This window comes from Garra rufa, chromosome 8, assembly GCF_049309525.1.
Source record: "Garra rufa chromosome 8, GarRuf1.0, whole genome shotgun sequence".
Classification (NCBI taxonomy): Eukaryota; Metazoa; Chordata; class Actinopteri; order Cypriniformes; family Cyprinidae; genus Garra; species Garra rufa.
In genome coordinates, this window is record NC_133368.1 from 27,841,512 (window position 1) to 27,867,287 (window position 25,776).

General features: G+C 37.2%; 1 protein-coding gene across 1 annotated transcript in view; it reads right to left on the bottom strand.

Moving 5' to 3' along the window:
• Nucleotides 1-1,996: 1,996 nt before the first annotated feature.
• The window catches only part of kcnh3 (potassium voltage-gated channel, subfamily H (eag-related), member 3), a 147,790-nt gene continuing 124,010 nt past the window's right edge, over nt 1,997-25,776 (bottom strand). The window contains exons 11-15 of the mRNA XM_073845462.1: nt 17,283-17,497; nt 10,961-11,217; nt 10,403-10,503; nt 9,704-9,756; nt 1,997-7,711 (exon numbers count right to left, since the gene is read on the bottom strand). Coding sequence (XP_073701563.1) covers nt 6,803-7,711; nt 9,704-9,756; nt 10,403-10,503; nt 10,961-11,217; nt 17,283-17,497 — 1,535 coding nt within the window. The 3' untranslated portion in view covers nt 1,997-6,802. The remainder of the gene's footprint in view (nt 7,712-9,703; nt 9,757-10,402; nt 10,504-10,960; nt 11,218-17,282; nt 17,498-25,776) is intronic.

Sequence of the window (25,776 nt, forward strand, 5' to 3'; positions counted from 1 at the left end):
ATAATATCTTCTATTTTGCTACAAAAAGTTGCAGAAAAAAACTAAATATGCTGAATAACTTCCCTGATAGCACACATACATCTCAGAGATGTCTGTTTGACGTCTGCATTTACATCTGCAAGACGTAGTTTGCTCATCTGCAATACAAATCTATTAGATGTCTTTAAGATGTTTATGATTTAGAATGTATGTAAAACTGACATCGTACAGACGTCTGCCAGATGTTTGTACACAGCAGATGCTTTCCTTTTAACAGACATCTTGCAGAAGCATGTGTGCTATCTGGGTTACTGGAGTCTAGCAGTTATCACATGCATCAAACTTGTTAGGCCTTGATGCTTACATGGGAAAAATGGGTTTGAATCCCGAAAAGTGAATCCATTTTTGATCGCCATCTGGTTGTTGCCTGCAGTATAGGTCATAAACAGTATAGGTCTGTGTAAATGAATGGGGCATAAGCTAAACTAAAAATCAAATTCCGGTTTCCATCATTTTAGGTAATTATATTCATGCTGATGTATGTTCAAGTGATAATTTTTTGAATAAGTTTAGAATTGAATTTGTTCCTTGATGCTATTAAAACAGAGTGTGCTATTATAATTGTGAGCTTTTGATTGGGTGTGCAGGAGTTTTTGGCGGGACCTCATGATCACTACTGCGCGGACTCAGGTTTGAAATGACGTCACTGGCACAAAGAAAGTGAAAAAAAGAAGAAAGAATAACAATGAAGTAACAAACTAAAGTCAGTATTTGGTTGATTTGAAATAATATTTTTAGTATTTCTCACAGAATTACACTAATGTGTGACAGTTTATATACACCTTGCAGAAACTTCAAAATGTAAACTATTTTTGCCAAAATAAGAGGGGTCATACAGAAAGCATGTTATATTTTATTTAGTACTGACCTGAATAAGATATTTCACATAAAAGACATTTACAGAAGGTTCAAATGTTCACTGATGCTCCAGAGAAAAAGTGATACATTAAGATCCAGGGGTGTAAACTTTTGAACAGAATGAAGATGTGTACATTTTTCTTATTTTGCCTAAATATCATTTTTTTTTTCATTTAGTACTGCACTTCAGAAGATACTTACATGTTTTTCCAGAAGACAAAATAAGTTAAATTTACCCCGATCTTCAAATTCTAAAAGTTTTCACCCCCAGCTTAATGCATCGTCTTTCCTTTTGAAGCATCACTGAACATTTGAAAATTCTGTAATAGTTAAATATGAGTCCGTCAGTTGTCCTCAGTGTGAAAAGATGGATCTCAAAGTCATTGTTGGAAAGAGTTAAAAAAAACTTAAGAATTTGTAAGACCTGAAAGATTTTTCTGAGGAACAACAGGACAATGTTCAGGACAAACAAAGGACTCATGAACAACTAGGTCAGTACTAAATATAACATAATAAAAATAACATGCATTTTGTATGATCCCTCTTATTTTGGGTAAAATAATTAGCGTTTTGTAGATTCTGTAAGGTGTATGTGAACTTTTGACTTCAATTGTGTATATATATTGGGTGTTTTTTTGCATTGGTCTGAACAAAATCAGAAGATGGACTAATTGAAAATGCTAAATCATTTACTTCCAGCAGGAGGCGCTGTGGAAGCAGCAGAAATAGCTATTTCCCCGACTGTAAACAAAGCAACCACATTCTCACAAACATTACTTTATCAGACATTATCAACCTTATTCTTCAACGTGGAAATAAGCCTATTTGGGCGACAATTCTGGTTCATTAACCTCTACAGTGTAATTACGAGATGAATAACTTGCAATAAACCGTAAAATCATTTGCACTACAAACCAGTGTGTGCATAATTAAGATAATAAATTAAAAAAATATGGTAAGACACACCGATTTGCAATAGGACAGATTAAATAAAAATTATATCGGGCTGCCACAAGTAAATCAATGGATGGCAAACACTGTTTTCATATTTGAAATCAACCAAATATATTTTTGATTCTTTTAAGAAACACAGAAGTCTTTATTCTTATAAAACATCACCTTTTGTTTTATTATCCTGGTAAGTGTCTCTCATAAAGCTTATTACAGTTAATAAAATACATCTGGACCCCTGTTTGCCTTGGGTCGTGCAGCCCAACCCCTCCCCCCATATATGCAGGCACATTCCTCATGCAAATTAAATGGACATGCAGGAAACCCCAGACCCCAAAGTCCATCAAAGTTCCTACTATCCATATTCGTACCCCCTGACCTAGGTAAAGAAAATAGAAACCAAGGTATTCTATTATAAACAACGTCCCCTTCCCTATTCAAGCAGGTACACGTTAGTCAGGACGGACAGATGGCGCACGTGCCATTTGTCATCAGCAAACTGATAAAACGAGATGATATCAATCTGGTTCCAAGAGATGTGCCAAATTATATGGCAACTAGTGAAAAGAAGTGACGCTGGCTACTCAGTTTTAGCCAGTCTCTTGCTGGTCATCAGATATCAGAGATGCTGAGGTGATCTTCGTTACTGAAATCCATAATCACACGGTGGTGAGAAACTAATTCAGTCTGAGGTGTTTCTGCTTCCGTGGGCATCATCCTTGAGGTTCCTCATTGGAAACTGTTCTTATCAGGACAGCAGATTAATACATACATCAAATCTTTAAATAAATAGATCAGTGAAATAAAAGTGCAGTGCTCTCTATTGTGAAACGACCAACAGCTTAAGTATTGTGAATGCTGAAAAATGGGATTTTTCGTATATATATATATATATATATATATTATATATATTTAATGAGAAGGCACGCTGGCAGGATGGCTAAAGCTGTGTATATGTGTTTATTTCAGTTGTAGATATGCTAACTCTGGCTGTTTATTAGGTGTCACGCCAAGCATTTGGCATACTGACCCATAGTCTGCTAAATATAATTACTGTTTCACATTACAATAATGTACTTTGAGCATTTTGATCTAAGTATGGTATTCTCATGATTGTCTTGAGTATACCTGTTATAACTCATTTTAAATGTATATAGTTGGGCAACAGAATAAGACTTATTAGGCTACTACAAGCTATAAGCAGGTGTTGCAAAAGGTATTTTGGACCCTGGTGATATATACAGTTGAGGTCAAAAGTTTACATACCCTGCAGAATCTGCAAAAGTTTCATAATTTTACAAAAATAAGAGGGATCATACAAAATGCATGTTATTTTTTATTTAGTACTGACTTGAATATATCACATAAAAGAGGTTTTCATATAGTCCACAAGACAAAATAATAGTTAAATTTATAAAAATGGCCCCGTTCAAAAGTTTACATACACTTGATTGTTAATACTGTGTTGTCCCTTGTTTGTCCTGAACAGTTAAATTGCCCACTGTTCTTTAGAAAAATCCTTCAGGTTCCACAGATTCTTTGGTTTTCCAGCATTTTTGTGTATTTGAACCCTTTCCAACAATGACTGTGATTGTGAGATCCATCTTTTCACACGGGATAACTGAGGGACTCATATGCAACTCTTCCAGAAGGTTCAAATGCGATGCATTAAAAGCATTAAAATTTGAAGATCAGGGTAAATGTAACTTATTTTGTCTTTGGGGAAACATGTAAGTATCTTCTGCAGCTTCTGAAGGGCAGCAATAAATAAAAACAATATGATATTTAGGCAAAAAATGGAAAATGTACACATTTTCATTCTGTTCAAAAGTTTCTTCTGGAGCATCAGTGAGGGTTTGAACCTTCTGTAATAGTTGCATATGAGTCCTTCAGTTGTTCTCAGAGTGAAAAGATGGATCTCCAAATCATAGTCATTGTTGGAAAGGGTTCAAATACACAAAAATGCTGAAAAACCAAAGAATTTGTGGGACCTGAAGTTTTTAGTTTTTTCAGGACAAACAGTTTGACAAAAACAGCTGTTGATCATTCAGGTAACACAGTATTAAGAATCAAGTATATGTAAACTTTTGAATGGGGTCATTGTGAAATATCTTAGCTCAGCATTAAATAAAAAATAACATGCATTTTGTATGAGGTCTCTTATTTTGCTAAAATCATTACCATTTTGCAGATTCTGCAAGGTGTATGTAAACTTTTGACCTCAACTATGTGTGTTTGTGTGCGTGTGAGCGAAGTATTACACTTTCAGCTTCCTCTAAATCACATTTGTTTTAACTGACGACATCTATAATCTCACTGAAATTGATCATTTTTCAGAAGTGGACGACAGGCATTTCCCAAGGCCTCCTTTCTGACTAAATATGCAACTCGTGATTCTGGCTAGTGAATGTGTTGAGTGGCCTGGGACAGTCTGGATGTAACAGATGAAGTATTATGGATAATGTGTTGTGACAGCTAATTCATTTATCAATTCTGGTAATTCAAATATGAACTCGATTCACAAGGTGGGTATTTAGTAGAGTAAAAACATTGTTTTGGTAATACAGTGATAAGAAACACCACCTGACGACGATTCCCATAGCAAGGTGTGACCGCAGCGGGATCTTCGCAGTTCTGGTCACCATACTTTATGTTGACTATGATGACCCTATAATGCCTTTAGAAGAGGAGCTTCATCATGAAGTTGTGCTCAGAGCAGAGTGACTGGCTGGTGTCAGGTACTGAGGTGCTCCCAAGTGAATACGCAGTGGCTCTGTTCCAAATCATAGTGAGCTGCCTACAGTCTCAAAAAGGAACCTCATAAATGACTGACTTTACACAGTATTCACGGGTAGCAATTCTCCTTGCAGAAAAACAGCTTGTCTCTCAGCCTGACCAGCTGACAAGTTGTAAAAACCATCAAAACTAATTAGCCTAACAGTACGAGAAGTGTTCACAGTTGATTCCAATAGAGTCTGACACAATATTAGACTAAACATATTAATTCAAAATTAGATGGAACTGTTCCTATCAATTATTTTCTTTGCTAAAATGAGGCGCTACTGGATTCTGCTGTGAATAAATGGGCATTCCTGCCGTGTTGTTATTATTATAAATTGGAGGTGTGAGATAATGACAAAAAAAGTATATTTTGATATTTTATGCCATTTTGTTGATAATTATGATTAGACGATTGCGTTTTGAGCATGTTATTGTGCTGGTATTTTGACCGATTTAGGACTGCTGTGGACAGCTGTCTACTGAAGCTTTTGATATTCTTCATATTCTGTGTGGTGGTTGGTTTGCAAGAGTAAAAGAAATAAATTTTTACAAGTTCAAACAGATTTTTACCTTTTATGGTCATTTTTACTTTTATAAGGCCAATTGTTTTCTAACTCAATTAAACATTTTTATAATCTTTTGTGTCAAATTTTAAATTAAATCAATACATTTGAATAGTAAGACACCATAGGGATGTTACCAATCAAATGAAATCAGTATCATCAAAATTTGGGTTTGCAGTGCAGAGGTGGCACAGAATCTGCATCTGAAGTGACATTTAGATGCTTTCACACAGACTGCTTAATGCAGGACATGAATTCAGTAAACCTGTAGTTACAAATCCATAAATAATGTTTTGATGTTTTAAAAACAAAACGTTCAGTATTTATATTTGACATGATTTGAAAATTGCCAGTAAGTGGCGACATATCACTGCTACAAGTCACTGAGTCATTCATTCAACCAATTCGTTCAAACGGCTGACTGATTTAGTAATGAAACACCGCTGCGAGTTGCTCAGAGGGTTTAAAACAAATTTTTAAAAATGAAAATGCATAACTTTTTCTACTGTTACACATGTTGTTTACACTACTCCATTGGTTTTGACCCTCAAAAATGAACACTTTCGAAAAATGCTGCAGACCCCATTTTAATTTGAAAACTCCAGGGTTGCGTTTCAGTGTAAACGGACGAAAATGGAGATTTTTAAAAACAATGGCGTGGCTGCCCACACAGTCGCTCTGCGTATTGTTGACAACCATATAAACCATACCATCATGCTCATTATGAATGGTCATGTGACGTGTTTTCGATTGTGTAGTGTGGAAAAAGATAGTTTCTGAAACGCAGTGAAAAACGCCAGTGTAGACGAGGATCATTATCATTTTAAAACGCAATTTTAAAACGAAAATACTAGTGTAAACAGGGCCTAAGTCAATTAATAATAACTTCTTGTTTATTGGACTGTTTTATACAATCAATATCACATTTGCAATCGTACTGATATTTGGAGAAAAAAACTACTCTTTGTCTGATATTAACTATATCAGATTATATAAATATAAAAGATATAAAAGTCATACGGGTGCATATTTGCCCCCTTAACTTGAATTTTGGGGGAATTCTAAATGTATTTTAATAGACTAAATCATGCAAGTTAGGGTTAGGGGTTTGTTTTTGGTTAGTTTTTGCGATATATCGTTTAAACAACAATTATGATATTTTTGTAGGGATATATCGCACACCCCTAGTGTGAACGCAGCATTAGTATCTTGTGTGTTTTTGTTTTATGTAACAAGTGAGACAATCCTGAATGAAACTTATCATTGAATGCAGTTGGAGGTGTCTTATCTGTGACACATACATATGAAAGCAACATAGATTTTAGCCAAAATGAGCTATCTTTTAAGACAGCATCATTGTAGCTGTCTAGCATTTGAAAAAGGTGTCAGCACAATGCCTATGATACCTAAAGATGCTGTCTGTAAGCAAGTCGATGACTAGAGTTTGGAACAGAGCCACAAGCTGTCCAGTTACAAGAGTGTCATCCTGAAAAAACAGCAAACAGTTTTGTCTGTCATTCAAGATGTGTGTTGGGGTAATTGCAGTCTGCCCACTTCACCACTCCTCTATTTGCTAGTTCAACTAGTCGTAGTTTTCATCTTTCAGTCTCTCACAGTGGTGGTCCCTCTTCATCTATGAAGCTGATATGCTCTGTAGAAGGCCTCCCTCCTGCTGCCCATTCTTGCATCTCAAACTCTATCTGTGGAGGTCCCGGCCTGGGGTTCTGCGGGGACCGTGAAGTGCCAAAAGAGGCTTGGGTTTCTGGTAGGGAGTCCAGGGAACAAGGTAAGGGTGGGGAGGTGTGCGGGCAAGAAGGAGGGGTGCACGACCCTGCCTGGACCCAAGGGGCGGTGGCAGTGGAGGAAGGGGATGAGGGAAACGGACTGATCCCCAACCTGTGGTCACCAGGGGAGTTATTGATCGATGGTGGTGCAGAGCAATGAGAGGGTGGTGGGGTGTCCTGTGAGGGGGGTTGAGGTAGCAAACCTCTGCTGTGACTGGCAGGTCGGTGAGGACCCTGGCAGGGAGAGCAGGAAGTAGACTGGGAGCGGAAAGTAGGGAGAGAGAAGGAAAAGGTTAGAGATGGGGATGGGGGGTGGCTGGCTTGTGGTGGCTGGTCCGGAGCTGCCTGGGTGCCTTCCCCCTCCATTTGGGCTGTCACTGGAGAAAGAAGGACTGGCAAGGAAGGTCCCCTCGAACAGCCTGCCTGAGCCTGTGCTTGGAGTCTCAGTGGCGGGCTGGTGGGTATGAGACAGCTGGGCAAGCCAACGCTTCCAGAGTCTGCGCTGTCCAATAGGGAGCAAGTAGGTCTGAGTGGTGCAGACAATGGGGCTGTGTGTGAAGGAGCTGGTGGCGTGGATATTGTTGGGCCGCTGCTACTGCTGGGAGATGGAGGCATTGTTGGACTAATTGTTGTCAGAGGAGGTTGAGATCCAATGACAAGCAAGGGCCGGAGGAGACGTGTCATTTCCTGTAGTTCTTTGCTCAGCTGAGAGACTTGCTGGGATAGACTAGTCATCTGTGAAGGAGATCAACAGAATGTAAGTTATGGAACACATAGTTCTGGCTGGATGTTCTTCATTCAAAACTATTCACATTAAAGGGGACATCGAATGCATGCTTCACTTTTACATAGTGTTTGCATACAAATGTGTCTAAACAATCTCAATTATCAAGCTGTTTTGATTTTCTGAGTAGTATGATGTTATATTGCTCAAGCCCTGCCCATGTCTGCTGACAGACTGTCCCGTATTAGCATATTTCAGCTTTACACTTCCACAGAAGAGAAGGGGGGCGGGGTCAACAGAGCTGTTTTTGACAAGGTAAAAAGGGTGTTGTTTTACACAACCATTGATGAATTTTGAACAAAGCATGTTACAGATATTTCATGAAGACCCTAAAACGTTTGACCAACTTGTGGAAAATGGGCATTTTCCCTTTAAACAATGTCCCAGGTTACTATTTCAATCTGCTGTCACAAAAAAAGTCCTTTAAGGATATAAAACACTTTTCTCTTGGTATTCGGGTCCTGATCAATCTCTATGAATTTAATTTTCTATGTTGATCAGCTGACTGTATATTATCCTGTGCTTACTGAACAAAGATGTCTTTGATTGTGCTGTAGTGCAGCCTTTTTACAAAAATCAATAAGCCACTTGTTCCACAACCTTTAAAAGTGGTCAAATCAATGTAATGCACAGCCTCTAGTGGCTTATTGGTTTCGGTAAAGCCTGATCTACTTTTCAGACATCTTCACTGATATAAAAGTAGTTTATAACCTGAATGTTGTGTCATGTTGTAGCACTCAGGAGATTGTCCGAATCCAAGACCATATCCACAAAACCTTAAGTAGCACGGGTATTTTTGTAGCAATAGCCAAAAATACATAGTATTGGTCAAAATTAGCTATTTTTTCTTTTCTTTTATGCCACAAATCATTGGGATATTAAGTAAAGATCATGTTCCATGAAGATTTTTTGTAAATTTTCTAACATAAATATATCAAAACTTAATTTTTGATTAAACATATGTATTGCTAAGAACTTCATTTGGACAACTTTAAAGGGAATTTTCTCAATATTTTGATTTTTTTCAGATTACAGATTTTCAAATAGTTCTACCAAATATCTCGACCAAATATTGTCCTACCCTAACAAACCATACATCAATGGAACATATATGTATAAATCTCAATACAAAAAAAACCTGACCCCTATTGACTGTTTTTTTTTTTTGGTCCAGGGTCACATATTTCTATGGTCTTCCCTGCTCAAAATCCAGCATATGCTGGTTAGGTATGTTTTAAAGCATGGCAGCTGGTTTAAGCTAGTCTTAGTTGGTCATGTGCTGGTTAAAGCTGGCCCTTAGTTGGTCATGAGCTGGATTAAGCTGGTCCTGAGCAGGAGATAGTTGCTTAGGACCAGCACATGACCAGTTTATACCAGCTCATAACCAACTAAGGACCAGCTTAAACCAACTCAAACCAGCTGCCATGCCTCAAAACATACCAAACCAGTATATGCTATTTTTTTCAACAAAATTGGATTTGAACTTATCCCAGACTCATGACTATTCCGGTTCCAAGGATTAAAACTCAACGTCAAGGACAGTGTCCACAGTGTTGTAGTACTTGAGACTTAATCTAGAGGTTTATGTCACACTCACGTGAAACCAGGAAAAGCATGTTTATATTTGATACACATCAAAGCTGAATAAATAAGCTTTACATTGATTTATGGTTTTGTTAGGATATGACAACATTTGGCCGAGATACAACTATTTGAAAATCTGGAATCTGAGGGTGCAAAAAATATCTGAATATTCAAAAATTCGTCTTTAAAGCTGTCCAAATGAAGTTCTTAGCAATGTAAATTACTAATCAAAAATTAAGTTTTGATTTATTTATGGTAGAAAATTTACTAATGTACTTTTGGCTATTGCTACTTAAGACTGGTTTTGTGGTCTACGGTCATTTGTGCTGAATATGATTTAATGTTTTTGTTTCATTTACCTCCTCACTCAGTTTGGTGATGCTCTGCTTGGTCTCCAGCTGCTCCTGGTTCACTGCACACAAATGCACACAAAACGAGGTAAGTTTGATGTTGAGAGTGTTATATTAACATATATATTTTTAAGCTAACACAGAGAGGGAAGATTGAATATATCAAGAAAAGTTTTTACTGTGACAGACTGTTCCCTCACTGTCTGATGCATATTGCACACAAAACTTGTAAGAACTGCAATCTGATTGGTCAGCTTTAATTCCTATGAGTCACTGTGCATCAGAAATTAAAGTTGCATTAGTGAAGTTCCCAGGCTGCTACGATAAATGACTGAGAGGAAAAATTATTAAAAGGATTTGCTAAAGTTTGTAAAGTTCAAGGTCTGTAGCATCAAGTCTTATCCTCAAAGGTACTAAAGAGTTTTAATTAAGACATTTAGTTGGACAAATATCCCTGAGCAGCAAAATATCTGTATTGCTTTGAGGTTCGTATCCAATTTCAGATGTACCAGCCCTAAATGTCACGTTAAAAACAGTTGGCAGTTTTACATATTGGTCAGATGGTTCCTTCCTGTCTAAGTGGGAGGTTCTTGGACAGAATAAGCTGCAGAATTAGTCTGACTGTGCAAGACAGTCTATTTTTGGAAATCTCACTTCATAAAAATTTCCTTCCAGAAATCGCATTCGGTCTTGTAGTTGTGTTTGTACCTGGGGAAGGGGATGGAGGACCGCTGTGAGGTAGGGTGGGGCCGAACTCAAACCTTTGTGTTGAGCTGGAATTGCTTTCTGTCTCAATGCCATCCACAAACCTGCAGAGACAAAATGCTGTTAATATACGTAAATAACTTGATGCTGAAAATTGGAATAATGGCTGCTAAAATTCAGCTTTGTCATCCCAGGAACAAATTCTATCTTAAAAAAACAGTTATTTATAAATAAATGCAGCTTTTGGTGAGCATAAGAGACGTCTTCCAAAAATATAAGAAATCTTAATTATTCCAAACTTTTGACTGCCAATGTAACGTAAAAATGCCAAGATAGAAATGGATTCTTTTACTTTTGCTCATTAAATTTAAGCTTTAGATAAGCCTTGATTTCTAAGTATAAATTTGAAGAGCCCATCACTAGAACAAGCAGTGATTCCACCCAAATCGGTTGTCATGGTAGCTGGATACTTCTTCTAAATTATGAATCAGTAAAGTTCTCCTGAGAGCCACCAGAGGGCTACAGCTCATTGAGGACGTGATGTGTGATGTGTCTGTGTACCTGGGGCTGAGTTCTGGAGGAGCACTGCTGAAACTGACCACAGGGATCTGGAGGGTTGCGGGTCGTGTGTGATCTGACGGAGGGCGGAATGGGCGAGGGGGGAGGAGAGGCGATCGCAGGGGAGAGCTGAGGCCCCGGCTCAGGCGAAGGGGAGAACGTTGGGCCCTTGACACTGAGTGCTGCTCTTCATCATTTTCCTCGTCCTCACGGATAGCGGGAAGCTTCTTCACGAGACCACCGTTGCTTTCCCAGTCCAGCTGAAAGAGAGAGAGAGAGAGAGAGAGAGAGCAGATTTAGTTATGTTTGTGGTAGTATATATGTATGCCTTCAATCAGCAGAAGTGAGTTTAGGCAGTATAATTAGAGCTTGTGTCATATCATACTACAGTAATTGTAAGGTAACACTGTACTTCTCAACCATTCTATTTTTCTACCTCGTAATTTTCTTATTCTGATAATTTGTTTTTATATAATTTGAACCTTTTAATTTCAAATGTATTATATCATTGTAGTATATAAGATGTACTAACAATGAACAACTGTATTTTTAGTAACATTAACAAAGATGAATAAATGCTGTAATGAACCTAGTGTTCATTGTTTATTATTTAATACATTACAACTAATGTTAACAAATGACACCTTATTGTAAAGTATTACCGAGATTTCTTTTAAAAACATAAACGTTCGTTTATATATGTTTATTACAGTTTGAAAATTCTACATTCTTAGTCTTAAAACAGATTTGCAACAATCTGACTGCAATATTTGCATACTGAATGCTGACTGCCATTCTCACCTGCATTCATTTGCAATTTAAATTGCAATCTTACATCTATTTAGCCATCTATAATTATTTTTGGCTGACATGATGCTTTACCATTGTGTTGAACCTAGGGTTACCTCCAACATTAACACGACTCTCCTGCTGCCTTGCAAGCACTAGTACTTCCTTCTAAAAATGCAAATCTAGTTATTAAAGAACAATTTACATTTATAAAACCATTCTCGGCCTTTAACAGCAAGTAATTCTGAAAATGGTTTTCAAACAGGTAGTAAAGAGTCACGACCAGTGCGTGGCAGACTAACACAGCCTGTTGATTTTTCGTGCGTCTTGCTTTCTCCACCTCAGCTCTCTGCATATTTTCCATTGTATTAGATTAAAGAACCTCAATTGCTTTTCGCCCACCAAAACATTCTTCTTTGTAGAAGCCGAAATTGATTTCGATTTCTTCGTTGTTAACTCTCAGCACTGCATGTTCTTAGAATGTCATAAAAAGAATGGCTGCAAGCGGCGTTATCCTGCGGCACCACAGAAGAGGTTGCAGAGAGGAGAAGAGGTTTATTTTTGTTTTGTCAAAACACATAAAAGACCGTGTCAATCACCGTCCGTCGCTATAGGGTGGCAACACACACAGCCTGCATCCGCAACAAACTCTATCACATAGCCAGAAAGGAAAGACATTGAAAAATAATAAAATTTGAGCAAATCTTAATGAACATCTCTTCCCCATCCCTTCATTTGTTCTCCCCTATTCAATTTGACGGAAATCTCTCCATCTTGATCCGCTACCCCCCTCCTGTTCTCCGCTCCCTGCCTCTCTCTTTCTTCACATCTTGCTTTTTTCCCTCGTTCCTCTCATGATCTCCACCCCCACGCTCCGTCTGCAGTCCCACACCCCACCTAAAGCAGAGTTTATTTTTAGCCATCTCCTTCCAATCTTAGTAACACAGACCCCAGTGGCACGAGCTGAGCGTGTGTGCATGTGTAAGATGCTTAAATTGGTGCTTCTACAGAAGTTTTCACTTTCTTTCCCTCCTCTCCTCCAGAAAGCGAGAGAGAGAGAGAGGTGTTTGTTCAGGCATTTCCATGTCCCTCGAGTCGCCAAATTCAGTCAATCACAGCTAAGTATAACAAGAAAGAGAGGAAAGAAATGCATTACCTTTTTCCTCCAAAGCCCTAGCACACAAACACACACACAGAGATGAACAGCAATAGGGATGCTTCCCCAATAATCACACTTCTATTCTCACCGGCTCTGCAATTACGTGCAAATGTATGTGCGAGTGTGTGTTCATTGGTATTCTCTGCGCATTCTGGGATTGCACACATTTGAAATGAGCATCGGCTATGTCTCATGGCACAAGCAAACTTTATTTTTACATTTTCTTTTTGCTTGCAAATGCGAAAGTCACTGCCTAGATGTTGAGCTATTGTTGCTGGTTGCTGGGGCATTTCTATGCGGTTACTAAGGTGTTTTGAGCGCACATCGCTATGCAGTCGGTAGATTGTTCTGGGTGGTCTAGGTCAAACAAATCCCTTGTATATCTGCTTGAAAACCTCTCATGTGATTTGAGGATTGAAGCTGCAACAGTATCTTGTATATATTTATGTTATGTACCTGCCACTCCACCAGCCATCGTTCCTTCCCTTACTTTATCTCTCTCTTTTTCTCCTCAAACACAGTGTTATCTTTCTCCAACTGGAGTGAAAGCTGCATGTGACACCTTGCAGAAGCAGCACTGCAGGAAAAAGTGAAAAGGAGAGAAAAGAGGCACCTCACTCCCCCCTCCCGCGCTTCTCACTCCAGTGCTATTTTTATCTTACAGGATCCAAACTTAGCTCGAGGCACGGGGGACCCAGCCAGCACGGAGTCCCCGCCTTCCCTCTGTGCTATTCTTAGTATTGGCACACACTCCAAACCGCAGCCTGCTGCTATTCCTGTCCTTGCAAGTTATACTCAAGGCTGGAAGATTGTGTGTGTAGGAGAGGGTCTCGTGCACAGGATACATGTGCATTCTGAAGATCAGGGGGTGGAGGGGCTTTATCTAAGTCGGGGAAAGGACAGGGACTTCAGGAATGTGCAAGAAGGAAGAAAAGATGCCAAAGAAAGCAGATGGGGATCCATTTTGTATTCCGCTGGTTGTGGATGTGAGCAATGCAGCGTTACGCACACATACCTCCAGTCTGTAGGTCACAGCTCAGGAATTCATTGAGGAACTCGGAAGTCTACACGCACAAATTCACTAGGGACAACTGGGTGTGCAGTAGAGGGTTATAGATTTACATTTCTCGCATTTTTATTTATTTGGCAAATGCTTTTTAAAGTAGCTGTTCTCTAGTTACTATGGTACACCAAGCAATGCTGTAGAACTTTCTGTCCTCCTCTGCTTTTTACTGCCATTTAGCAAAATATTTTGGGCATGTGACCAAAAACATACATCTTATCGGTTGGTTTACTTACTTTTGGTGGGAAAGCAATGAATGCCACTGAATTAAAAAAAGGTTATTGCGGCTTTTTATTTTTGTGAGAACTGTGTGATACAAAATCGCAGTTGCGAGTTATAAAGTCAGAATATTGAGATATTAACTCTCAATTCTGACTTTTCTCGCAAATGCGAGCTTGTATCTCGCAATTCTGACTTTTTTTCTTTCAATTCAGTTTTTTTTTCTCTCAGAATTGTGAGATGTAAACTCGCAGTTGCGAGTTATAAAGTCATATTTATATCTTGCAATTCAGAATTTTTTTTCTTGCAATTCTGGCTTTTTTTCAAAACTGTAAGGTATAAACTTACAATGACTTTTACTCTGACTTTGTAACTTGGAATTGTTTATATCACAAGTTTATATCACAATTCTGACTATATAACTCAGAACTGCGTGATATAAAGTCAGAATTGAAAGAAAAAAGTAGGGATGCACGATATTTATCGGACAGATAAATTATCGACCGATATGGGTAAAAATTACGTCATTTTTATTCCTCCGATAAATAAATGAAATCCGATCCGATAAAGTTCTCTTGCTGGTAAATCAATCAATCAGTCTGGTTTATCTGAGATTCATCTGCCTTCCGAGTGCAAGTGACTGCAGCTGTAAACTGCAGTGACTCTCGGACTTTGTCGCGTGTAATACGTCATCATCTGTGTCGTCATCATCGTCTTAGCCGGTCTGGAAGTTTTTCACGGTGACAGAGGAGGACAATGCTACTGCTATTTGCAACACATGTTTAGCAAGGATTCCGAGAGGAGGTAAAAAGCCGTCAAGTTTTAACACAACAAATCTTATATCTCACTTCAGAGGTCGTCATCGCGGGAAATCTGTTTTAGGGGCCGTTCACATGTCGCGCCTAAAAACGCGTGGAAAAAGCTAGGCGCGCCGCTTTCTCTTTCTTTCCAAACTGCTCTGTAGCCTGCTCTGCTGTGGCGTCTGCCGTTGCTAAGCAACCATGACCTGCGCTCTCCATAAAGACGCGGAAGTTTCAGCAAAGGATAAATGGATTTTCAGCATTAAAAATCGCTTGCAGTAGCTCTGTTATTAAATTTATTTAAAAATGTTTATTCCTGTACAGCTATGAGAAGCTGTTTCTCCATCTTGGCAGTGCTTTCAATGTTATTAAGGGAAAGGATGAAGCTGATTGGTTGGTTCATGTCACATGACCTGCGTTGGGCTTGCGGCATTCTGAAGAGTTTAGATGTTTTTATCTCGATTCTGATGTTTTATTCCCTGCCTTGTACGATTTGGTTGCTGCACACATTCATAATATGATCAACAAGAATGGACTACACGTAAGCTTTAACGGACATTTGGACATCTGACGTTACTCCATGATGCACTTTTCATTTTTTCCAGGTTGACAAATGTCAAAGCATTTTATTTATTTAGAATTGCGGTGCCTTACACAAAAAATAAAAACATTTTTGAAGAGTCAGGACTGATGTTTGCTATGATTGTTAGACCCAGATATATACTATACATTTCATTAGTTTATCTTAGATTTTGTATTCTCCTGGGTGCACAAAATTATCATATAAACATATGAACGTATTGGGTATCGGTATCGGCATCGGCCACAAGAAGGACTTAATTATCGGCTATCGGTAAAAAAGTTTCATATCGTGCATCCCAAGAAAAAAGTTAGAATTGCAAAGTAAAAACTCACAATTCTGATTTTTTTCTTGCAATTCCTTTTTTTCTAAGATTTTTGAGATATAAACTCAACTGCAAGTTATAAAGTCATTTTGAAAAACGTAACAAAAAGTCAGAATTGTGAGTTCATGTCTCAGAATTCTGACTTTATAACTTACAATTGTAAGTTTCTATCACACATTTCTGAGAAAAAAAGTCAGAATTGTAAGATGAAAACTCGTAATTGTGACAAAAAAATGTCAGAATTGTGAGATGAAAACTCGTAATTGTGACAAAAAAATGTCAGAATTGTGAGATGAAAGGTTGCAATAACCTTTTTTTAATGTTTATTCAGTGGCATTAACAGGCTTCGATAGCAATCTGACCAAACAAATCAACAAACCATGCTGTATCATTTCTAAACAGGAAATACATTATGAGTTATACTTAAAAAGCAGCAGTATTTAATTCTATGAGCAGAATCCTAAACATAAACAGGTGCAGTCTGACCGACAGTTTTACTCACACGTGACTTGCATAAATACATTTTGGTATGCTTTGAAATATTGCCTTGTCAAAGTGAACCAAATCAGCAAATGCAACACTGTAACAACTGAAGTGTGTTTCAGAATAAAGCAAATAATATATAGCCTGGAAAAGTACTTTGTTAATGTCTTTCTATACTAGTTAAGTTACAGAAAAATCGCAAATGAAATCCTTTTTATCTTTTTTCCTCCTCTAGATCAGCAATGGAATGATGTGAGAAAAGCACTTTAAAAATGTAAGAAATTATTAATAGAATTAAAAAATGGAGACCTGCAGTTTATCTGAGCTATGCTGTCCAAACCAAATAAATAGTTCACTCTACAATGAAAGTGTTTTTTTTCCTGCAGAACACACTTTTTAGGAGTTATGGTTAATACTGATTTCCATTGTATGAACAAATATTCCGTAGGCTGGAGTAAATGACAGAATAATTTTTTTTTGGGTGAACTGTCTAAAAACTCATGAATGTATTGTATGTACACTACTGTTTCTATTTTTATATCTACTAAGTAATTTTATAAGAAAGATCTGAAAGAATTGATACAGCAGAGAATATGAACCATAATGTTCATGAAGGCGACTTTTATCATGTTTGTCTATTTGAACGATGCACTATTTATAGGAGTCATATCAGCTCCACTGCACAACCGTACAATATTGATAATCCGATCCTAGGTGATGTATCGACTCCTGATCTGTACATTCAAGGTAATTGCCTCAGTCCCTCATGCACATGATTCGGGCTAAAAAAAGCACATGCACACACTGCTCGACCTTTACAGTCATGGATGTAGAATCAAAGGTAATACTCTGGGATTGTTACCCTTTGCCCTGAATACCATCATGTGTGCTTGCAAGCATCACTCACGTCAGCTCCACTGCCCTCCCGCAGGTTATAGGTGAGATCATGCTGAATTTCGCTGACAAACTTCTGGGCGTATTCAGGATAGAGGCGCAGCACTTCTCGCAGTCCCTTCAGGCTGATGTACTGCAGGTCGCAATATGTCAGTGCTTTCACATTTGCGTTGGTCTTGATCACCTGCTCTTTCGTAAGCGAGTCCGATCCGATCAGGTCCCCTTTTCCTGTTTGAGAAAAGCATATAGAAGTTTATTTGTGGCTTTGTCATGCAAAACTCATAAGTACGCATTTAAGGTTGCATATGCATGTTAGATCCCTCCAGTATTTTGTGTAAACGTGTTCAGACAAGTAAACAGACACAGAGTGTCAATCAAATTTAGACGCTAAAGTCCTAAGCAAAATCTTTCAGTTCTAGGATTGAAAATGAAACACAGGAGGGACACACAAGGCAGCATAGAGGCTAAAAATAAGTTCTGGTTTGGTGCAAAGGGACTATGAAAGCAGTGACAAATTCTGAAGTGTACTGAAGTGTCAGAGCAGTGCATTCTGGGAAGGCACACCGGTTGGCACACATTAGAAGGCAACTGAGTTCAGCAGCGCAGGGAGAGAGATGGGTGGTAGACCATATGTGCATCTTTCATCAAGTAAGCAGGTGTGGTAATTATGCATGGAATGTGTGTGTGTTTGCATGTGTGTACTGTCATGTTTACAAGAGCTCTATGTTGTGCTGGGCGATGTACCGCTTTAAACAGTAAACTAGTTTGAATTACCCACACGGTTTATAAAAAGAAAAACTAATTCAACTAATTCTTTAACTGGGAAAATAAACCAACTGTAAATGGTGGTTAACAGAAGCCAGAGACAATTAAGATGAATGGAAAGAGGAGAAAACATTATGACAGGCAGATCAGCTCACTGTTCACAATACACAAAATACTGGAAGAAAATCCTAAATATTGAATAGGGGGTGGGGGTTTATATGAATGTATCTCTGAGAGGAACTGAATGTCTTCAGAAAAGTTTAGATGGTACTTTCCTTTTATCTTACCTCTGTATAATGCATATTAATGTAGTATTTATAAACGCAACACTACATTGTTTACAAGGAAATGCAAAATTGCTGCTGTTCCATAAGCGCCACCTGCTGTTAGAGAGTGAAGTTTAAAATGAAAATGATCCTTGTCTACACTGGCGTTTTCATTACATTTAAAAAATGATCTACGTCCACACTACACAACCAAAAACGCATGTAACATAACCATTCATTAAAGTTAGTTGCTAGTCACTGGCAGGAACAACAATGACCATGATGTTATTGCTTACACAGTTGTCAAGGATATACAGAGTGAATGTGGGTAGCCACGCCATCGTTTTCAAAAGTCTTCGTTTTGGTCCATTTACACGGAAACGCAATCCTGAACATGATGCATTAAGAGCCGGGGGGTGAAAACTTTTGAACAGGATGAAGATGTCCAAATTTTTCTTATTTTGTTGAAATGTTTCGCAGTCCTCCGGTTTGAGGACTGGGTAATAAATGTTATCCAATGGCTAGACAAGTTTCAACCATTTTCCTCAAGAAACCACTCACATAAAACATTTGGCCATTCAGTTTGCATCGCTCACTTTCCATAATTCAATCAATTCCCACTGAACAAAATCAAGTCCCACCCGCACCTTTTTTTATTGTTTAAAAAGCTATTTCATTTGCATATGCATCACAATAGCAAAGACAATTTGGTCGCAATTTCCATTTTATAGCTTTTTATAATTTCCCTCAACCTAAAAGTGGCACATGTGCATGGATTGTTGCACGAAAAAAACAGTTTATAAAAAAAATTGTTTAAAAATGGAATTTACAGGATTCTTTAGGAAACAATATGGCGAATATTCAAAAATGAAAAGAGTCATTCAAGATTACATTATACATATTTCTTGTTGCTTTGGTCTCTAGATTCTAGAAGACATCATTCGATTTGCAAAATCATGTATTAATCACTCAGGACCTGTCATTGCCGGTAATCATAGATTGCACTTTGAAAGGTCAGTGGGAAATGGGGTCAAAGTTGAAATTGTTTGAACTTTGAGCACCACGTTAGAGCTTGACTGGCATGCATTCATTCCACAGAATTCAATGCATCAGGCAACATTGACATGAGCCGTGTGACATAACCTTAACAGGAATCTCTCCCTCCATCTCTTTGTTTCCCCCTTTTCATGTTTCTATATCTGCTTTCTCCTCCTCTCTCTGATTCAGTCTCTTCACAGCCCCGACAGTCTGTAGCTCTACAGTGCAATAACACGTGTACAGTAATCTCATTGCGAGGTGACATGAGTCTAGGTGGAGGAAGCCATTTCATATCACAGCTTTAATTAAGACAATCACTCCCACTCCAACCGCAGCTCAGAGACGTCTGTGTGTCTGCGTGTGTATTTATCGGTCTGCTTCCGAGAATAAGTGTTTATTGCTGTCTGTCTTGACTAATTGTTCGCTCTCGTTTCAAGCTTTCATTTTTTATCAGTCATTGCCAATTTGCTCTGTGTCTTTCTCTCCTGCTGTCTCTCTGTTTTCCCGGTTGTCTATCCGTTTGTCTCTCTCTCTCCAGTATTCTCCGGAGCCTCCTGTGGATCCTCGGGTCAAGCTGTCAGATCGATAACGCCACAGGAAAGTGCCATTACTTTGCGTGTGTGCAGGTGGTGTGTTTTCAACATCAAACGCAGATCCCCCAAACACTGAACCAAACAGCCTCTCGGTGACAGTGAGTGGACGTGCATGGGAACACAGACAGGCTATATAGGTGTACCTGAATGTGTGTGTGCATTCATTCACAGCTCTGCTTTCCCTCTTGCTTTCGAGACATAATAGGTTATGTCTTAAAGGTTGCATATCTCATGGTTTAATGGTCCATTCAATCTCTGGAAAAAAAGACACTGGAAGTGTGAGATTTATATAAACTCTCAATGTTTCACAAATCAGCATATTAAAATGATTTCTGAAGGACCATATGACACTGATACGACAGCGTTTTAGTGCCACGTTATAAAATTAAATAAAATGGAAGACTAAGCCATTAAAGTTGTAAAATTTTGAGAATAATGTCAACATTATGAGGTTAAAGTCAAAATATTACGAGAATAAAGTCGAAATACTACGAGAATAATGAGTAGGTGATGAAACTCTCACAAAGAAAACAGTATAATTAAATGAATTGATTCACATGAATACAGCGATCTGTCACGCTATATCAAAGAGCTTGAAAAACAAATTATTGTCAGGCACATTGTTTGTTTTTCACAATAAAACTAATTTAGAAGGCTGAGACTTTGTTTTATATTACAAATAACAAATGCAATCGAAGACATTAAACTTTATTCTCGTAGTATTTCGATTTATTCTCCAAATATTTCGACTTTATTCTCATAGTATTTCGACTTTATTCTGCAAATATTTCGACTTTATTCTCGTAGTACTTTGACTTTATTCTGCAAATATTTTGACTTTATTTTCGTAGCATTTTGACTTTTTTTATTCTCAAAATATTTCAACTTTATTCTCGTAATATTTCGACTTTATTCTCGTAATTTCAACTTTATTCTCGTCGTATTTTGACTTTATTCTCGTAGTATTTCGACTTTATTCTTGTTATATTTCGACTTTATTCTCATAGTATTTCGACTTTATTCTCGTAATATTTCGACTTTATTCTCGAGTATCCCGACTTTATTCTCGTAATATTTCGACTTCATTCTCATACTATTTCGACTTTATTCTCGTAATATTTTGACTTTATTCTCGTAGTATTTCGACTTTATTCTTGTAATACTTCGATTTTATTCTTGTAATATTTTGACTTTATTCTCGTAATTTCAACTTTATTCTCGTAGTATTTTGACTTTATTCTCGTAGTATTTCGACTTTATTCTCGTTATATTTCGACTTTATTCTCGTAGTATTTTGACTTTATTCTCGTAGTATTTCGACTTTATTCCCGTAGTATTTAAACTTTATTCTCGTAGTATTTTGACTTTATTCTCGTAGTATTTCAAATTTATTCTCGTAGTATTTTGACTTTATTCTCGTAGTATTTCGACTTTATTCTCGTAGTATTTCGACTTTATTCTCGTAGTATTTCGACTTTATTCTCGTAGTATTTTGACTTTATTCTCATAGTATTTCGACTTTATTCTCGTAATATTTCGACTTTATTCTCGAGTATCCCGACTTTATTCTCGTAATATTTCGACTTCATTCTCATACTATTTCGACTTTATTCTCGTAATATTTTGACTTTATTCCCGTAGTATTTCGACTTTATTCTCATAGTATTTTGACTTTATTCTCGTAGTATTTCGACTTTATTCTCGTAGTATTTAAACTTTATTCTCGTAGTATTTTGACTTTATTCTCGTAGTATTTCAAATTTATTCTCGTAGTATTTTGACTTTATTCTCGTAGTATTTCGACTTTATTCTTGTAATATTTTGACTTTATTCTCGTAGTATTTCGACTTTATTCTCGTAGTATTTCGACTTTATTCTCGTAGTATTTTGACTTTATTCTCGTAGTATTTCGACTTTATTCTCGTAGTATTTTGACTTTATTCACGTAGTATGTCAACTTCATTCTCGAGTATTTCGACTTTATTCTCGTAGTATTTTGACTTTATTCACGTAGTATGTCGACTTCATTCTCGAGTATTTCGACTTTATTCTCGTAATATTTCAACTTTATACTTGAATTTATTCTCAAAATATTATGGCTTTAATCTTGTTTTTTTTTTTTTTTTTTTTTTTACGTGGCACTAAAACACTGAGGACTGGAGTAATGGCTGCTGAAAATTCAGCTTTTCCATCACAGGAATAAATAACATTTTAAAATCTATCAAAGTGGAAAACAGTTATTTTAAAATGCAATATTATTTCACAATATTAATATTTTTGGTTTAAATAAATGCTTGCTGAGCATAAAAAAATTCTTTCTAAAGCTATTAAATATATTATATAAAACACTGTCTAGGTAAGCAGCTCACTAGGTTTTGGAACAGAGATTTAAATATGCAGAGTGAATGAATTTGTCTGTTTTGCGTTTATTTCCTCTGCACTGCATGTTCTTTTTCCCAATCCTTGATTCACTCCCTCCCACATTATTTTCCATGTGTGTGGAGATCTATGGTTCTCGCCTTCATGTGTCAGCCTGTATTAATAGTCAAAGCATTTTAATAATGCATTAACCATCAATTATTAAGTGTGTGAGAGAGAGGTGGATGTGGCCTAGCAGCACGCCAATATTTGATTTGATCAGAGCAATAGAGTCCAGCCATTTAGAGATAAAGAGACCCTCACACACACACACACACACACACACACACACACACACACACACAGGAACCTTTAGCTCGGCGAGAGCTCTGGCTCATCGTTTACTGTGACCTTTTGAGAGCCTTTATTTTCAGATTAACTGTAGGTACTGTACAAGAGGGGGTTCGGATACGACAAATAGTTTATTCATGATGGAAAACTGTAAGCATCTGATTTTTATTTTTTTTTGTCCTTTGGTATGAAGAAGCTTTTAAGGCGCCATGTAAATGACTGTCATACTGTATATAAATTATACATGTTATCTTTACATATTGTATAATTTGGTACAAATCATAGCATGCATTATCCATATTCCAACCAAATGTTTTTTTTTTTTTTTTTTATAAAGGACTGGCTTCTCGCGCTTTCATATGACGGGTCTAAGAAACTGAGTGTGTGGATGTGTATTAAGCAGCTGCTCCACGCTCGGATGAAAGGAGAAAAACACAGTAAAAGTTTCATAGTCCATCTATGGTCACAGCTGCTGTCTTGGAGTTTTCTAAAAAAAAAAAAAAAAAAAAAAGGAGGAACAAACAAAAAGGAAAGGCTATGGCAAAGAGGATCCTGGGTGACTAAACTAAAAAAGCACAAAGAGGCAGAGAGAGACTATAGAAAAGAGGTGTTCATTGAAATCCAGTCCTAATAGCCTCAAAGGCATGAGGCTATGTCTGACAGCGCTGCATTGATAAACCATTTGTTCATTACATTGGTCTATACACTCTGAGGTATCACATTAGATAAGGATTTTGAAAAAAATCATTGGATTGTGAAGAAATGAAGAAGGTTCTCACTGTTCCTGTGACTGTGTGTTGGGGGCTGGGGGAGGGTGGTTCTGGTATATATGGTTAATGAGGACACAAATGTGTATAATGACTCGGGTACTACAATGAGGACACGTCCTGTGTCTTTGTAAACTGAAGGCTTTAAAAACATACTGAAATGCAAAAATCGTAGTTTTCTGTAAGGGTTAGGTTTAGGGGTAAAGGGGATAGAAAATAGATAGAACTCACAATTCTGAGAAAAAGAGTCAGAATTGCACGTTTGTATCATAATTCTGAGAAAAAAAGTCAGAATTGCGAGTTTGTATCTTGTAATTCTGACTTTTTAACTTGCAATTCTAAGTTTATATCTCACAATTCTGAGAAAAGTCAGAATTGCAAGTTTGCATCACATAATTCTGAGAAAAAATGTAAGTTTGTATCATGCAATTCTGACTTTATAACTCGCAAGTGCAAGTTTATATTTAAGTTTACACAATTCAGAGAAAAAAAGTCAGAATTGCGAGTTTGTATCTTGTAATTCTGACTTTTTAACTTGCAATTCTAAGTTTATATCTCACAATTCTGAGAAAAGTCAGAATTGCAAGTTTGCATCACATAATTCTGAGAAAAAATGTAAGTTTGTATCATGCAATTCTGACTTTATAACTCGCAAGTGCAAGTTTATATTTAAGTTTACACAATTCAGAGAAAAAAAGTCAGAATTGCGAGTTTGTATCTTGTAATTCTGACTTTTTAACTTGCAATTCTAAGTTTATATCTCACAATTCTGAGAAAAGTCAGAATTGCAAGTTTGCATCACATAATTCTGAGAAAAAATGTAAGTTTGTATCATGCAATTCTGACTTTATAACTTGCAAGTGCAAGTTTATATTTAAGTTTACACAATTCAGAGAAAAAAAGTCAGAATTTCGAGTTTGTTTCGTGTAATCCTGAGAAAAAAAGTCGCAATAACATTTTTTTATTTTTTATTCAGTGGTGGAAAGGGCTTCCATAGTTAAACACTGCAAAAAATATATGCTTACATTTTTAGCTATCATTCACATTTAGTTTAGGAGATGCTGTCTTCTCCAAAAGCTTATTAAGATTCCAACTGCTAATGGCTGAAGGCAGTTTTGCCTCTTGTTATCTTGCCATCTTGTTATCTTTTAGAAGCTTCCCAACAAGGTTTTTGGAAGGCCTTTGTGCTGTGCACAGTTCCCATAAATAAAACCCTGAGCTTTTCGTTAAAATTTTTTACTTCCTGTTATTCAAATTGCATGCATGTGTTTATTTGTATGTTATTATCCATGGGCTTGTAAAGTGAACTGATTACAGCTGCATGATACTGAGCACTTCTATGTAAATTAAGCCATTGGGAATAGCAGCAAAGGCAATTTATCACTAATACATGTATCTGTTGTGGCTACTTTCATAACCATATTTTTATCTGTTGATTTATATTTCATGTCATTACACAATTTTATGAAATAATGAGTTACATCTATGTTATAAACATGAAGCATTGTTAATGAAATCGATTTTAATATAGACTGGGGTTATTTGGCATAATGGCTTAAAATATCTAGCTGAAAACAGTTATAGAGTATGTTTTTGCAATATTTTTGTATGTTACCTTTTTCATTTTGATGTTTATAATTCAGTAACAGCTGAAATCTACAGTATCTCTTTGAATGCATATATACAACAACTGACTTTCAAAAATGAAGAAATATTCACTTGAATGAAAAGTGCGACAAGTAGCTAAGGTGTCATTGCATTTCTGCCTCATTAAAGGTTGTATCAGCGATTTCTAGCCTAAAACATAAAGTGTCAATTTCAGCTGACCTTTCTTCACGATCCGCTCGCTGCTTGCCCCATAAATTGTCTGTGAAAAAAACGCGTCTCTCTGGTCAGCCTAGGGTCCGAGATATGCCAAAAAAACAATCGGCACTACCAACCTTTCAGGGGTTTGGTGTTGTGGACTTTCCTACTGGTGCAGGGATGTGAGGGAGGCGGAGCGAAAGTCCACAACACCAAACCCCTGACGCTGATTGGTTGGAACACTGTTTGTTTATCTGTGGAAAGGTTGGTAGTGCCGATTGTTTTTTTGGCATATCTCGGACCCTAGGCTGACCAGAGAGACGCGGTTTTTTCACAGACAATTTATGGGGCAGGCAGCGAGCGGATCGTGATGAAAGGTCAGCTGAATTTGACACTTTATGTTTCAGGCTAGAAATCGCTGATACAACCTTTAACAGACTGAGTATTTATCTAGTAGATGTAATCAGGGTACATTGTGCAAGAATCATGTGAAATCAGACATTTACATGGATGTTATCTTTGATTCTGTTGTTATTTGTTATCAAAAGTAACTTATGGGTCAGTTA